The 13,367-nt window shown below is 39.6% G+C and overlaps 1 protein-coding gene across 2 annotated transcripts in view; it reads left to right on the top strand.

The window, feature by feature from the left end:
• Positions 1–13,367, top strand: part of ENTREP2 (endosomal transmembrane epsin interactor 2) — a 425,400-nt gene that overhangs the window by 385,180 nt on the left and 26,853 nt on the right. For both annotated transcript variants that reach the window (XM_070231148.1, XM_023651586.2), the window contains one exon: positions 11,737–11,844. In XM_070231148.1, the coding sequence (XP_070087249.1) occupies positions 11,737–11,844 (108 nt within the window). The remainder of the gene's footprint in view (positions 1–11,736; positions 11,845–13,367) is intronic.

Raw genomic sequence — 13,367 nt, forward strand, 5'->3', positions numbered from 1 at the left:
CTTTCTTTTCTGAGAATTGCCTTTTATGTCTATTGCTTATTTTTTATTGGTTGTTTGTCTTTTTTTATTTATTTGTTCAAAGTTTGTTTTTTGTCTTGTGTTAGAAACCCATCCCTATTATCAGGACACAAAGATATTCTCATATATTTATTTTACATAATTTTTCCTTTCACATTTGTGTCCTTAATCTGACTGGCATTGATTTTTGCGTGTGATTTATGGATAGCCAGTTATCTTAGCATTGATTATTGAATAGTCCTTTCTTTCCACAAAAATCTACTTTGCTCCATCTGTCACACATCAAGTTTTAATATTTATTTGCATATTTTTCTGGGCTCTCTATTTTGTTCGTTTAAATGAATCTTTCTTTTTCCATCTCTGTCAGCACCACGCTGTCTTAATTACTATAGTTTTGTGATAAGTCTTGATAGCTGGTAATAATTTAAACCTATAAACTCACCCCAGAGAAAAGCTGTTGCTCCCTCCCATGAGTGCTCCTTTAGTCCTTATATTTGGTGACTGTCCATCACTCCTTCTGCCCTGAACCTTACCGTGGAGCCCAGGACCCCCAGGACCCAGCCGCTGGCACATCACGCCTCGCACCCTGGGGCTTCCAGTGCCAGCGCTCGACTCTGTCTGGTTGGTTGGTGCTTGAAATGTACCAGTTGTTAAGTCTTTGGAATCTGACCTCTGCCTTAACCTATCAAAACTGAAAGAATGTGTTGAAACTTTTAAAATCATTCTACATCTACCTGTTCATTGTAGGTCATCTCTGTTCATTGTTCATCTTTGTCCTTCCATTTTTTTAAATATTTTCTTAAACATTTTATACATAGCTCTTCTATACTGCATACTTAACAATTTCAATATTTGAGTATTGGATTAGAGTCCAATATCCTTGAGACTCTAAATCTGTTGTTTATTGCTTCTGATGTGTCCCACTGATGGGTGGCTCATAACCTCATATACAGGATGATTTCTGATTGAGAACTCATATTTACTTGATTACAATGCCTAGGAATCTTGTGGGCCTAAATTGAGGACTGTTTCCTCCAAAAACAATTCATCTCTGCCTCTGCTGGAAGCAGGGAAGTGCTGCCCACCTAAGAGACCACTTTAGACTCTTCCTAAGGTGTGAGCTTAATTCTTGAGTCTCTGTTTGGCTCCCCTTCCTTACTCCGGCCCAAGGAACCAAATCCTAGTGGTACTGTTAGTGTTTACCCTCAGGACAACCCTGTTCCTACCCTTGCTCACTGCTCACAGTTCCCAGCTCCAGTTTCGGTTCACAAGTCAGTCCTTTAATCTTGGTTCTCAAGTTAGTCTTTAATTTGGGGAGAGGAGGGGAAATAAGGAGGCCTTTGCAGATCTCTTCTATTTTCTGCAAGGTCAGCAATGCAAGAACCATGCATTATGCAGAATCTGATTGTTTTGCAGCAGGAAGGCCCCATCTTATGAAATCTACAAGCCATACTACCTGAAGTAGAAGTCAGTCTTGGCTGTTCTTGGCCTTGTGCTCTGCCATCTGGATTTTAGAGTCATCTTGTCACAGTCTCCACACACACACACACACACACACATAGCCTTGTTGTGATCTTTATTGGGATTCCATTGGATTTATAAATTAATTTGGACAAAATTAACATATTAATGTTATTGAGTCTTCCTGTTCATGACTACAGTGTATCTTGTCATTTGTTTGTTCTCAATACCTTTTTTACCGTTTATTCCAATTTCTTTCTGTGTTTATTCTGGAGTACTTTATATTTTTTGTTGCTTACTGGAAATATCTTTTTTTTGTCATACTTTGTTGCTGGTGTATGAGAATGCAGTTAATTTTGCGTATTGATCTTATACCCAGCAACATTGCTCATCTTATTTAGTTTAAATATTTGACAATGTTATTGGGTTTTCTATATATATATAAATAACCATATCATGTTGGCATGGTGTTTTTCTTCCTTTCTAGTTTGTATATAGTTTACTTCTTTTTAATGTCTTGTTCTAATGGCTGAGACCTGCCATACGATGTTGAATAGAAGTGATGGTGGCCGCCGTCCCCATCTCCTTCCTGATAGTTGCTATAGAGTTTCTTAAGTTAAGGGAGCTCTCATCTATTTCTAGTTTATTAGGAGCTTTTTAACTAGTGTTGAAATATCCACTGCTATTTTGCATCTATTGAAATTATCGTATGTTTTTTTTTTCATTTCATGTGGTGAATTCCATTAATAGATTATCTTATGTCAAAACAGCCATCTAATACAAGAATAAACCAAACTTGGTAATAATGCACTTTTTAATATGCTACTGGATTTAAATTTGTCAATATTTTGCTTAGGATTTTTGCATTTAGGTTCACAAAGAAGAATTTTCCTTTCTTGTTTTTTTCACATCTGGATTTCTCTTGTTTGTTTTTTAAACATAGCCACTTATCCCAACATAAGTTATATAATGTGCCACTTTTATTGTTATTATAAGGATCTGTATCTGGACTCTCCTGTTCCTTTATCAATGCCATACTATTCTATTATTGTAGATTTATGGTACTTTTTTTTTCTTTTCTTTGCTGAGAAAGATTCACCCTGAGCTAAGATCCATGCCAGTCTTCCTCTGTTTTTTAGTATATGGACCACTAGCACAGCATGACCGCTAACAGAGTGGTGTAGGTCCAGCCCAAGAACTGAACCCGGGCCACTGAAGCAAAGTGCGCTGACCTTAACCACTAGGCCACAAGAGCTGGCCCAGATTTATGGTACATTTTGATTTGTGCAAGGCCGTTCTTCTTTTCCTAAAATTTCTTGACAACACTTATTTTTTTCACATAAATATAGGGTAATATTTTGTTTGATATTGTTTGAAAACTAGAGGCTAATTAGGATCATAATGGGTTTTTGTAAGTCTAGAATTTATAGGAAATAGACTGTTGTAATTATATTTTATGTAAGCCCCTTGGAAAGAGGAAAGAAAATACCTATAAAAGTTACACAAAATAAAAAGAGAAAGGAATCAAGACCTATTGATACAAAAAAAGAAAAGAAACAATGAAACACAAAGGAAGACAGCAAGAGATGCAAAAGAGGAGTAAAAGAGCTCCGAGTCCAACAGAAAACAGATAAAATAGCAATAGTAATCCAACTCTATCAATAATTACTCTAATGTAAGAAAGACTAAAATCCCCAATAAAAAGATACAGAGTGGCTGAATAGATTTAAAAAAAAAACAAAAAGACAAAAAAAAACCAAGATCCAATTGTGTACCATCTAAAAGAAACTCACTTTTGATCCAAGGACACACACAGGCTGAAAGTGAAGGGATGGGAAAAGATATTCCATGTAAATGGTAACCAAAAGAGATCAGGAGTGGCTGTAATTATACCAGACAAAGTAGACTTTAAGTCAGAACCTGTTTTTAGAGACAAAGAAGGTCAGGATGTAATGATAAAAGGGTCAATTCAACAGGAAGGTAAAGCAGTTGTAAATATATGCACACTCAACATCAGAGCACCTAAGTATGTAAAACAAATATTGACAGATTTGAAAGGAGAAATCAGAAATACAATAATAGTAAGAGACTTCAGTACCCCACTTTCAATAATGGATAGAACATCCAGACAGAAAATCAATAAGGAAATGGTAGAGTTGAACAAAATGGACCTAACAGGTATATACAGCACTTTTCACCAACAGCAGAAGAATGCACCTTCTTCTCAAGTGCACATGGAACACTCTTCAGGATAGATCACATACATATTAGGTCACAAAACAAGTGTTAATGAATTTAAGAAGATTGAAATCATACCAAGTATCTTTTGTGACCACAATGAAATGAAGCTAGAAATTAATAACAGCAAGAAAATGGGAAAATTCACTAATATGTGGAAACTAAATAACATACTCTTGAACAACCACTTGGTCAAAGAGGAAATCAAAAGGGAATTTTTAAAAGACTAAAATATACATATCTATCTGTCTATCTAGATAGATATGTGTATACACCCCTCTACACACAAAACCAAGAAACATGGTTTTTGCCTGATTAACCTTCTCTGAATATCAGAAAAGTGGCAAATAGTTTCCTGATCTTAAAACTTGATAGAACTATAAGAAAATAATTAGTCTATGACTTATGGTTGTTTACACGGACTGTAGTTTAGGCAGTTTACATCCATCAACTAAAGGCTAAAAGCTATTGCTTGAGAGGGCAGACAGGTTTTGAATCGTGAAATAAGGTGTAGTTCTGCACCATTGTGGATAGTGAAAATTTCCTCGTGGGTCCTCGCTCAAAGTTAAATGTGCCATTGAACAAATAGCACATACCGTGTGCAGAGCAAACCTGTCCTCTTGGAGTAGCATTTGTATTATTGATGGCACCTGAGAGGCCAAAGCAAGGCCAAAATTCACTTAAACTTGTAGGGATTCTAAGTAGAATGTTTGCATCCTGAAATTAATAGCTTTTACAGATCCCTCCATGAATCACTTACCTCCTCCATGACAGCCTAATTTTAGCTCCTTTTTTAGGATCAGTATTCAAGCCAGCCACAAAGACCTGTGTATGAAAGAACCTCTTTCCACAGAGGCAAATTAAATGGCCTGGGACCTGTTCCAGGATGTGCTCATCACCTGAGAAATTTTATGGAAAATAGAAGTCACAAATTTTACACACACACATACACATACACAGATCATACTACCAAGAGTTTTTGTAGTCTTTTTTAGGCATTACTTTATTTTATCATGATGGTGAATTTTTTCATGTCTGTGATTGTTAAATTTGGAAATTAAGCATATCATTTTCTTCTAGTCTGAACTTAAAATTCAATGAAATATCCTATACATTTTCAAAAAATATTTACTGGTCACCTATTTTTGAATGAGGTACTCTACTATAGAGAATAGCAGAAGATTGGATCTCTGCTCTTGATGTCTTTTCAAGATGGAGATGGAAATATGCTGTCAGGAACTGTGCGGGGTCTGAGATTTTACCTACTTTCAAGCTACTTTCCTGTTAAAGTTTACTGTTACTTGTCTGGTGGAAGACATGAGACTCCTGGTTCAGAGACAAAGGACTTTCTTACTCATGCAAAGGCAGTAGTCAGAACTTCATGTTGGTTTGCGTCAGTTCCCCATGTCCCTCAAGTCTCAGGGATGATGCAAAGGGTCCAACATAGATGCCTGCATGTGTGGTGGGCTACATTACAGGAGAGGAACACTGAGCTGGGGGAATCTGCTCCATTTGTAGTGAGCCTACAGTTTGTCCCGGGGAGATGTTACGTCCTTCCTCAAGGTTGCGTGTTGCAAACACAACCCTGGGAAATCAGCTGGGTAAAAAACAGTCAAAGCATACCTTCGTTTTTGGCACACCCAGCAAGGACTTACAGGCATGCTCAGGGCCCATAGAAGACTGCATCTCCCAGCACAGATCTGCATTAAATGTCAGGTCCATGACCACTGTCTAACATCACAAGGCAATAAAGAATAAATGGTGCAGGTTACCCTCTGGGTTCAAAGGAGGAAAAATTCCTTAGGATTCAGCTGTTTGAGAAGACAGTGAAGGAAATGTGATTCAGCCTGGGCCTTGAAAATTGAGTTACATTTGGATCTGAGAGGCAAAGAATTGTAAGAAAGAACTGTGAGTAGAGAAGCATTGTAAGTATTCCACCTGGGTAGAATGAATTACAAGAAGCAGAGAGAGTGTCTGGGGTAAATTGTCCGGGAATGTATGTGTTAATGAAGGTCTGAGTTGGGCTATCACTGGATTTGGAAAGGAAGGGATAGATAGAAAAGAGCTACAGGGAATGCTTCAGTTCAAGCTGGTGATACGAGGACAATGTGTCAAAAATTTTGAGATATTTATATATTTACTTCCTGCTCAGAGCAGAACAATCTGGTTATGAGTGTACATTGTGTTTTGACGCAGAAGGTTCTAAACTCTGGACGTCACCCAGCTTGGCCTTCCCCATGTTGAACACAGAGGGGGATGGTGACAGGCATGGTTTCTCCTGTCATACTCCCCACCACTTCCACCTGCCTTCTGTAACATCCTGGTTTTACACATTTAAGTCCTGTTGATGCCATGAAAGATCCACTAAGATGGTGATCACTGCACCAAGTCACTGGGAAGCTTCAACAGGATAATTTCCATAAAGCCCGAACCGCATCCTTTGTAATTATAACACACATACAGTTACTGTTGGCTATTGATCTCATCAGTTATTTTTTATACTATGAGCTTTTCCTCAAGTTCCATCATTATACCTTGGCTGACAACGATCTCCTGTGGGATCTCTTTCCTTACTCAAAGAAAAAAAAATAGAAGAAATCCCTGGTGAATGAACTAAGAGAAATGAATATAAGGCCGTTTGTCCTCTGGACAACAATATTTCCAGCAACCAAAGGAATCAAAGTCCTGAATTTGTAATGTTTCTTAATGTGTAATTCCTCACGGCTGTCACCTTTCTCTGTTAATTGGGTTATTAATATTCAGAATTTACTTGGATTAGAGAGAATTTTAAAAGAATTCATCATTTTTGGGTTTATGTAAGTATCTCCTCTTGTTTTTGTTTTATAGGTGATTTGTTATATACATGATTTCCTTAATTTTATTAGAGTAAGTATGAAAAATGGCCAGCAGCAAAACTCAGTATCCACAGCGAAAGACCTGCCTTGTTTTCACACTCGCCATTTTGAATGACCCTGTGAAGAGATTTTACAGAGTATGGATGTTAGTGCTTGCAGAGACTCGCTGATAAAGCTGTCAAAGGGCAGAGGGAAAGGCAGTACTTAAGCCAGAAAGAGCATTCTGAGGAAACACATAAACACAATTCCAAGAGGGGTGCAGTTATCTAGAAAAAAGCTAAGCATTTAAACAGCTGGAAGAAGAAAAAGAAAAAAAGCAGTCTTTTGGGGGTGTGTTTCAAGTGAATACACTCCATGAGACAGAGGGCGGTGTTTGCCTCATGATGCATTTTCAAACAAACTGTTATGATTTGTGTTTATTTTTTTGTGAGTAGTTTTATCTGGTTACAAATGAGAGTATATAACAAAATTAAGGGCATTCATTTCAATGTCAGTGGAATATGTGATCAATAAGGTTGAAATTTCTAGATTGAGGACAAAGTAAAGGTATTGTTTGTAGTTTTAGTTATAGTACATTGACATGTCATTATTTTAGTTCTAATTATGAATTGCGCCCTGGGAGATATAAAATATATAGTTAAGATTTCTACATTCTGTCTCAGGTTACTCTCTGGTGTATCTTTAAGGTGAGAACAGTAAACTCATCCAAGAAATATCCTCTTCTCCAGGCAGTCTGGAGGCCCCTCATCCCCTGACGTCTGGTGGGTCTGCAGATTGGAATGAGGGAACCCAGGGCCATCGGGTACATCAAGAGCATCCGCCGGTGGAAGGCACCTCTTGATTCCATGGAGAGGGCTCTTAATTCATATTTCCGGTCTTGACCTCCACCATGCACTGCAGACCCACGTTTCCAACTAATCACTAACATCTCTGTGGGACAGGCCCCTGGCAACTCAGCTTCTACATGACCCAGACACACTGGTTATTCTCCTTTTAAGACTCCTCCCCTCCCACGGCCCCCTGGCACAGCTGCTGGTCCTACTCACTATGTGTGCCTCAGAATCATTTCCTACCAATTCTTCTCTCTCATCCCAGTCTGCCCCCAATCAATGGCTGTGCTCTGTTGGTTTCAGCTTCATAGTCACTCTCCGACTCCCGATCTTCATGCTTCTTCCACGTGCTCTGGTTTAACTCTCTGCAGCAGCATCTAACTGGTCACCCACCTGTTTCCAGTCTCTCACTTCAACAGATATTTGCTGAGCACCAGCCACATCTCAGGTCCTGTGCTAGACCCTGCAAAAGGTCTCTCTCTCAATCATTTGGGAAAGCAGGTTGCATTCTCTCTTTCTCAGCATCACACATCTTCAGAGCCATCCCATCATGTACAAAATAAATCCCAAACTCCATAGCCTCTTTCCAGCCCCATCAGTGTCTGTTCTTCCCCACAGTTGAGCTCCCATCCTGCTCCATCTTTAGAGGCTGCAGTTGAGGGAGGACACTTGAGTTGGGCGTCGTAATGTTGCACAGGAAACTTAAGGCAATCGTCTAAGCCCTACTACAACCACTTAGAAAATTGAAACAAAAAAGCCACGAAGAGCTTTTAGCCAAGATGGAGTTACAGGACTGGATTTAATTTCCCACCTGAAACAACCAAAAAAAATTTGACAAAGTCTGAAGACATTGAACATTTGGCAGTGAAGGACAGTGATCCCTGAAATATGGTCCAGAAATGAGGCAAGCTCTGCAGTTGCCTCAACTTCCTGCCTGAGAGAGTCTTCAGGTCACAGTGCAGGGAGGGGAACTTAGCAGGATTTCTGCAGGCTCCCTGAGTTGAGGATATAGTGCTGAGAATCTGAGGGAGACCAAGGCCTGGGGACTAGAGTTCTCAGGACAGAGTACGAGAAGGGCGAGAACTCTGGGATCTTCAAAGGGTCCCCCTGGAGTATTCAGTTGAATACTGATTAGCCCATGCACGTGAAGAAACTATGTGAGTCTGGGAAAAGAACTACCCGCAAGAATTAGAGATAATAGTGTCTGGTGCTCACACAGGCCTGGAGTAGCGCCTGTTCCCACTTTGTTCAGAGTACACAGAGCACTCTTACCTCAGGAGTGGGGAGTAACCAGCCCTGGACTGAGCCCTGCTTCAGTTCTGCCTAACAAATCTTAAAAACAAGACTCGGCTCTCCATCTTCACATTTGCAGGCTATGTAACCTTGGGAATGTGTTTAAACACAGTATGTTAACTTTAACCTTTGTAATACTATCATAATCACACCCCTTTTGGCTATTTTACAAAGCAGCCTTGAGGACAAAGGAGCAGGTTCTGAGTAAGTGGATCAGGCAAAGCCTTCTGTAGTCACAAGCAGCTTACAGGAGATTGAGAAGCTCTCTTAAAGGATGCTATAGATTAGAAATATGGGTTCATGTGTACATGAGCAAGCCCTGGGAATGCTCCCAGATGAGACAGTCATTTGGACACATCCCCAGTGCATGTATGATGCATGTCAGTGAGGAAATTCAATGTATTTCCCACCTCCTCTTGAGGATTTGTCAACCCCTTGATTAGATCATTGACAGTAACCTCATTAATATCATGGTCTTTCTGGTGAAAGATCCATTTTTCCTGAGAGCTTTTTGAGTATGTACAGTATTTTGTACATTTTTATATGTGTGAGATTTAATTGAAGGACATATCATTATTCTAAATCTTTGGTCATTTTCGTGGATCATGATGATTTTTTCTTTTTGTGGCATGGATTTAAGAGTACATTTCCTGGGGCCGGCTCTGTGGCCGAGTGGTTAAGTTCACGCGCTCCGCTGCGGCGGCCCAGGGTTCGGATCCTGGGCGCGGACATGGCACCGCTCAGCAGGCCACGTTGAGGCGGCGTCCCACATCCCACAACTGGAAGGACCGGCAACTAAGATATACAACTGTGTACAGGGGGGGTTTGGGGAGATAAAGCAGGAAAAAAAAAAAAGAGTACATTTCCTAAGTAAGAATGAATTGTACTTGGACAGTTAAAATTCCATGAAGTGTATCCTTTGAGATAGACCACAAAACAAAGATTCTTCTCTCACTGTCTTATTCATCTTAGTCTTATTCATAATACTTGAAATTCTAGCTAGTGCTATAAAGCAAGAAAAAGAAATATAAGAAATACAAATTGGAAAGGGAGAAATAAAAATTTGCAGATGGCTTGATTGTCTACATAGAAAATCCCAAGGTTTCAGGATACCGGATAAATATACAAATATATACCATATTTCTATATACTAGTGATGAACATGTAGAGATTGAAATTAAAAACACAAAAATAAACCATAACCTAAACCTCACACCTTATTAAAAACTAACTCATATTGGATCACAGACTTAAATGTAAAATGTAAAACTATAAAAACTGTTACAAAACACCATAGGAGAAAATCTTCAAACCTAGGGTTAGACAAAGAGGTCTTAGACTTGCCATCAAAAGCATGATCCATAAAAGCAAAAGTTTGTAAGTTGGACCTCATGAACATTAGAAATTTTTGTTCTATAAAAACTTAGGTGAAGATGATGAAAAGACAAGCTACAGACTGGGAAAAAATATTTGCAAGCCATATATCTGACAAAGGATTAGAATCTAGAATGCTAAAATAACTCTCAAAACTCAATAAGAAAGCAAACAATCCTGTGAGGAAATTGGCAAAAGATATGAACAGGCACTTTACCAAAGAGGATATACTGATGGCAAATGAGCACATGAGAAGATCTTCAACATCATTAGCCATCAGGGAAATGCAAATTAAAACCACAATCATTACACACCTATCAGAATGGCTAAAATAAAAATAGTGATACCAAATGCTGGCAAGGACACAGAAAAACTGGATCATTCATACATTTCTGGTGGGAATGTAAAATGATCCAGCAACTCTGGAAGACAATTTGGCAGTTTCCTATGAAATTAAACATTCAATGACCATATGACCCAGCAATTGTACTCTTAGACATATATCCCAGAGAAATAAAAACTTTTGTTCATGCAAGACCTGTACACAAACGTTCATGGCAGCTTTATTTGTAGTAGCCCAAAACTGAGAACAACCCAGATATTCCTCAAGATGAACAGTTAAACAAACTGTGGTACGTCCATACTATGGAATACTACTCAGCAATAAAAAGGAATGAACTATTGATACACACAACAACTTGGATGAATCTTGAAGGAATTATGCTGAGCGAAAAAAGCTGATTCTGAAAGATTACGTGCTATGTGATTCCACTTGTATACCATTCTTGAGATGACATAATTATAAAAATGGAGACCAGAATAATGGTTGACAGGGATTGGGCAAAGGAGATTGAGTGGGAAACAGGGAGAGAGGTGGATGTGTCTTAAAAAGGGCAACATGAGGGGACCCTTGTGGTGATGGGAAAGTTCTCTATCTTGACTATATCATTGTCAATCCTGGTTATGATATTGTGCTATAGTTTTTACAAGATGCTACCATGGGGGAAACTGAGTAAAGGGTATACAGGATCTCTCTGTATTATTTATTACAACTGCGTGTGAATCTACAGTTACTTCATGATAAAACGTTTAATTTAAAAACTTGGCATTTTAGGGGCCAACCTGGTGGTGTAGTGGTTAAGTTCATGTGCTCTGCTTCGGTGGCCCAGGATTCACAGGTTTGGATCCTGGGTGCAGACCTGGCGCTGCTCGTCAAGCCACACTATGATGGCATCTCACATAAAATAGAGGAAGATTGGCAACACATGTTGGCTCAGGGCCAATCTTCCTCACCAGAAAAAAAAAAAACCCAAAAATAAAAAAACAACAACTTGGCATTTTGTTAAATACTTATCAAAATTTTGAGTTACATTTTATGATTGATAAAAATTGCCCACCTACTTAGATATTGGTGATTTCAAGATTTTCTTAGACAGTGACTACCTAATAATTATCAAAATTGTAAGATACATTATTTAGTATCTAAGAATAATTTGATCACTGGTATAGAAGAATAAAAAAATGTGTCTATATTAAAGGCCAGTTTTAATTATGAAAAAAAACCCCACAAAAACCACACTTGTTCTGGACCTGGATGGAAATGCTAAGGATTCTGCCATCTGGGTTGCCAAGATGAGGCTGACCTTCTCTCATTTCTTTTCTCACAGGATCTCCTTTTCAGTGTGTGTGCCCTCAACGTCCTCTCCACCATTGTGTGTGCATTGGCCACAGCCATGTGCTGCATGCAGATGGTTTCCTCTGACGTCCTGCAGATGGTGAGTGGCCCCCTTCCTTACCAAGCACACTCAAAGTGGTGGCCCTCATGCCCTCCTTCTCCAGCCAGTTTGAAACCAATGTAGAATGGATATTCCTGGCTTCCAACGAGAAGCCCCAAAAGCCTTGGCCCTGACAGCCTATGGTGCTTGGAGATCCTTGGAGGTGACCTCATGCTGCCCTCTGGAAGACAGAGAACCCACACATTTGGTGCCATTGATGTGTTTGTTTTAGGTGTTGTTGGAGCTCCTTGTAGATGGAGTCCAACCACCATATGTCCCTCTAGATAGCCCCTGGTGTGTATCTCTGAGTAATTGTAGTGACAGTCCTGTAGCCTTAGACATCCTCTAGTCCCAGCACCTCCACAGCCAGGCACCTTCCTCAGGCTTCAGAATTCACTTTTAATAAAGGAAGTTTGTTTAGAAGACAAATTCTCAAATTGAAAAACTGCTAATCTGTGCTTTGTAGATTTTCTGATTAACCCTGAGCTCAAAATCCAGTGGCAGGTCGCTGACTAGCCATCATTTGACCCTCTGGCAAGGGTCTTACAGAAGAAGAACTGCCAGTCCCAGAAGGGAGCAATGAGACCAGGAGCAGGGGTCACCCACTTATTAACACATGTTTAATAAATAATGATGGCTCTTCATTATTCCAACGTGAATGGAACACAGCCCACATTCAGGATGTTACCACTCAAGTCAGTACAGTAAAGAGAAATTGATGAGAAGATAGTGTTCTTCAAAGCTAAGGGTAGGAATCCTCCCTCTCTTTCTCTCTCTCCCCTTGCCCCTTTGAGACCCATGCCACCTCCTCCCCAACGTTTTACGAATCTCATGAAAGAAAAGGCAAGTTATTCTTGTAGTAGGCTGTTTTATTTGTTCTTTCTCATCCACCCCGTGGCAATATGTTAGTTAATCAACATACAGGGCCAGAGAGCATCATTACCAAGATGTTAAAAATTCATTGGCTCTAATCGTATGCAACATGCAGCCTCTTTCTCCCAGTACATATCCGCACAGCTGTCACAGCAGGGCTGACCTTTCCAAGAGGTTGCAGTTTTCGGAAAGGTACCTAATTAAGCATTTATTCAGCAGCAATGAACTTGTGACCTTGCTCATTGAGGCCTCATGTTGGTGATTTTTTCTGGCGTGTTGTATGAAGGAAAGGTCAAGTACCATGGGGTTCTCCTCACCTCGCAGATTTTACTATTGATCTGTAAATATCACACCAGTTTGACCAGACTAACAGAATCAAAGGGCTGTACATGCTAAAAGTTTGCATTCCCTAATTTTAAGAATTAAAACGAAAATTACCAACTAAATAAGAATACAGTCTATCGTAGCTGTGGTAGCATATACAATTATGACAAAATGTGCAGGGTCTTTTCTATCATTCCACTGTGTGCAGTGTGAGCGGGCCTAGAGTTGTGGATGTGAAGTCAGCCACATCTGGGTCAGGTCTGACTTCTTCTGGATATGAAGCAGGTCGCTCTGGACACATCACTGGAACTCCCTGACCCTCAGTT

The sequence above is a fragment of the Equus caballus genome, chromosome 1 (assembly GCF_041296265.1).
Source record: "Equus caballus isolate H_3958 breed thoroughbred chromosome 1, TB-T2T, whole genome shotgun sequence".
In the NCBI taxonomy this organism is placed as follows: domain Eukaryota; kingdom Metazoa; phylum Chordata; class Mammalia; order Perissodactyla; family Equidae; genus Equus; species Equus caballus.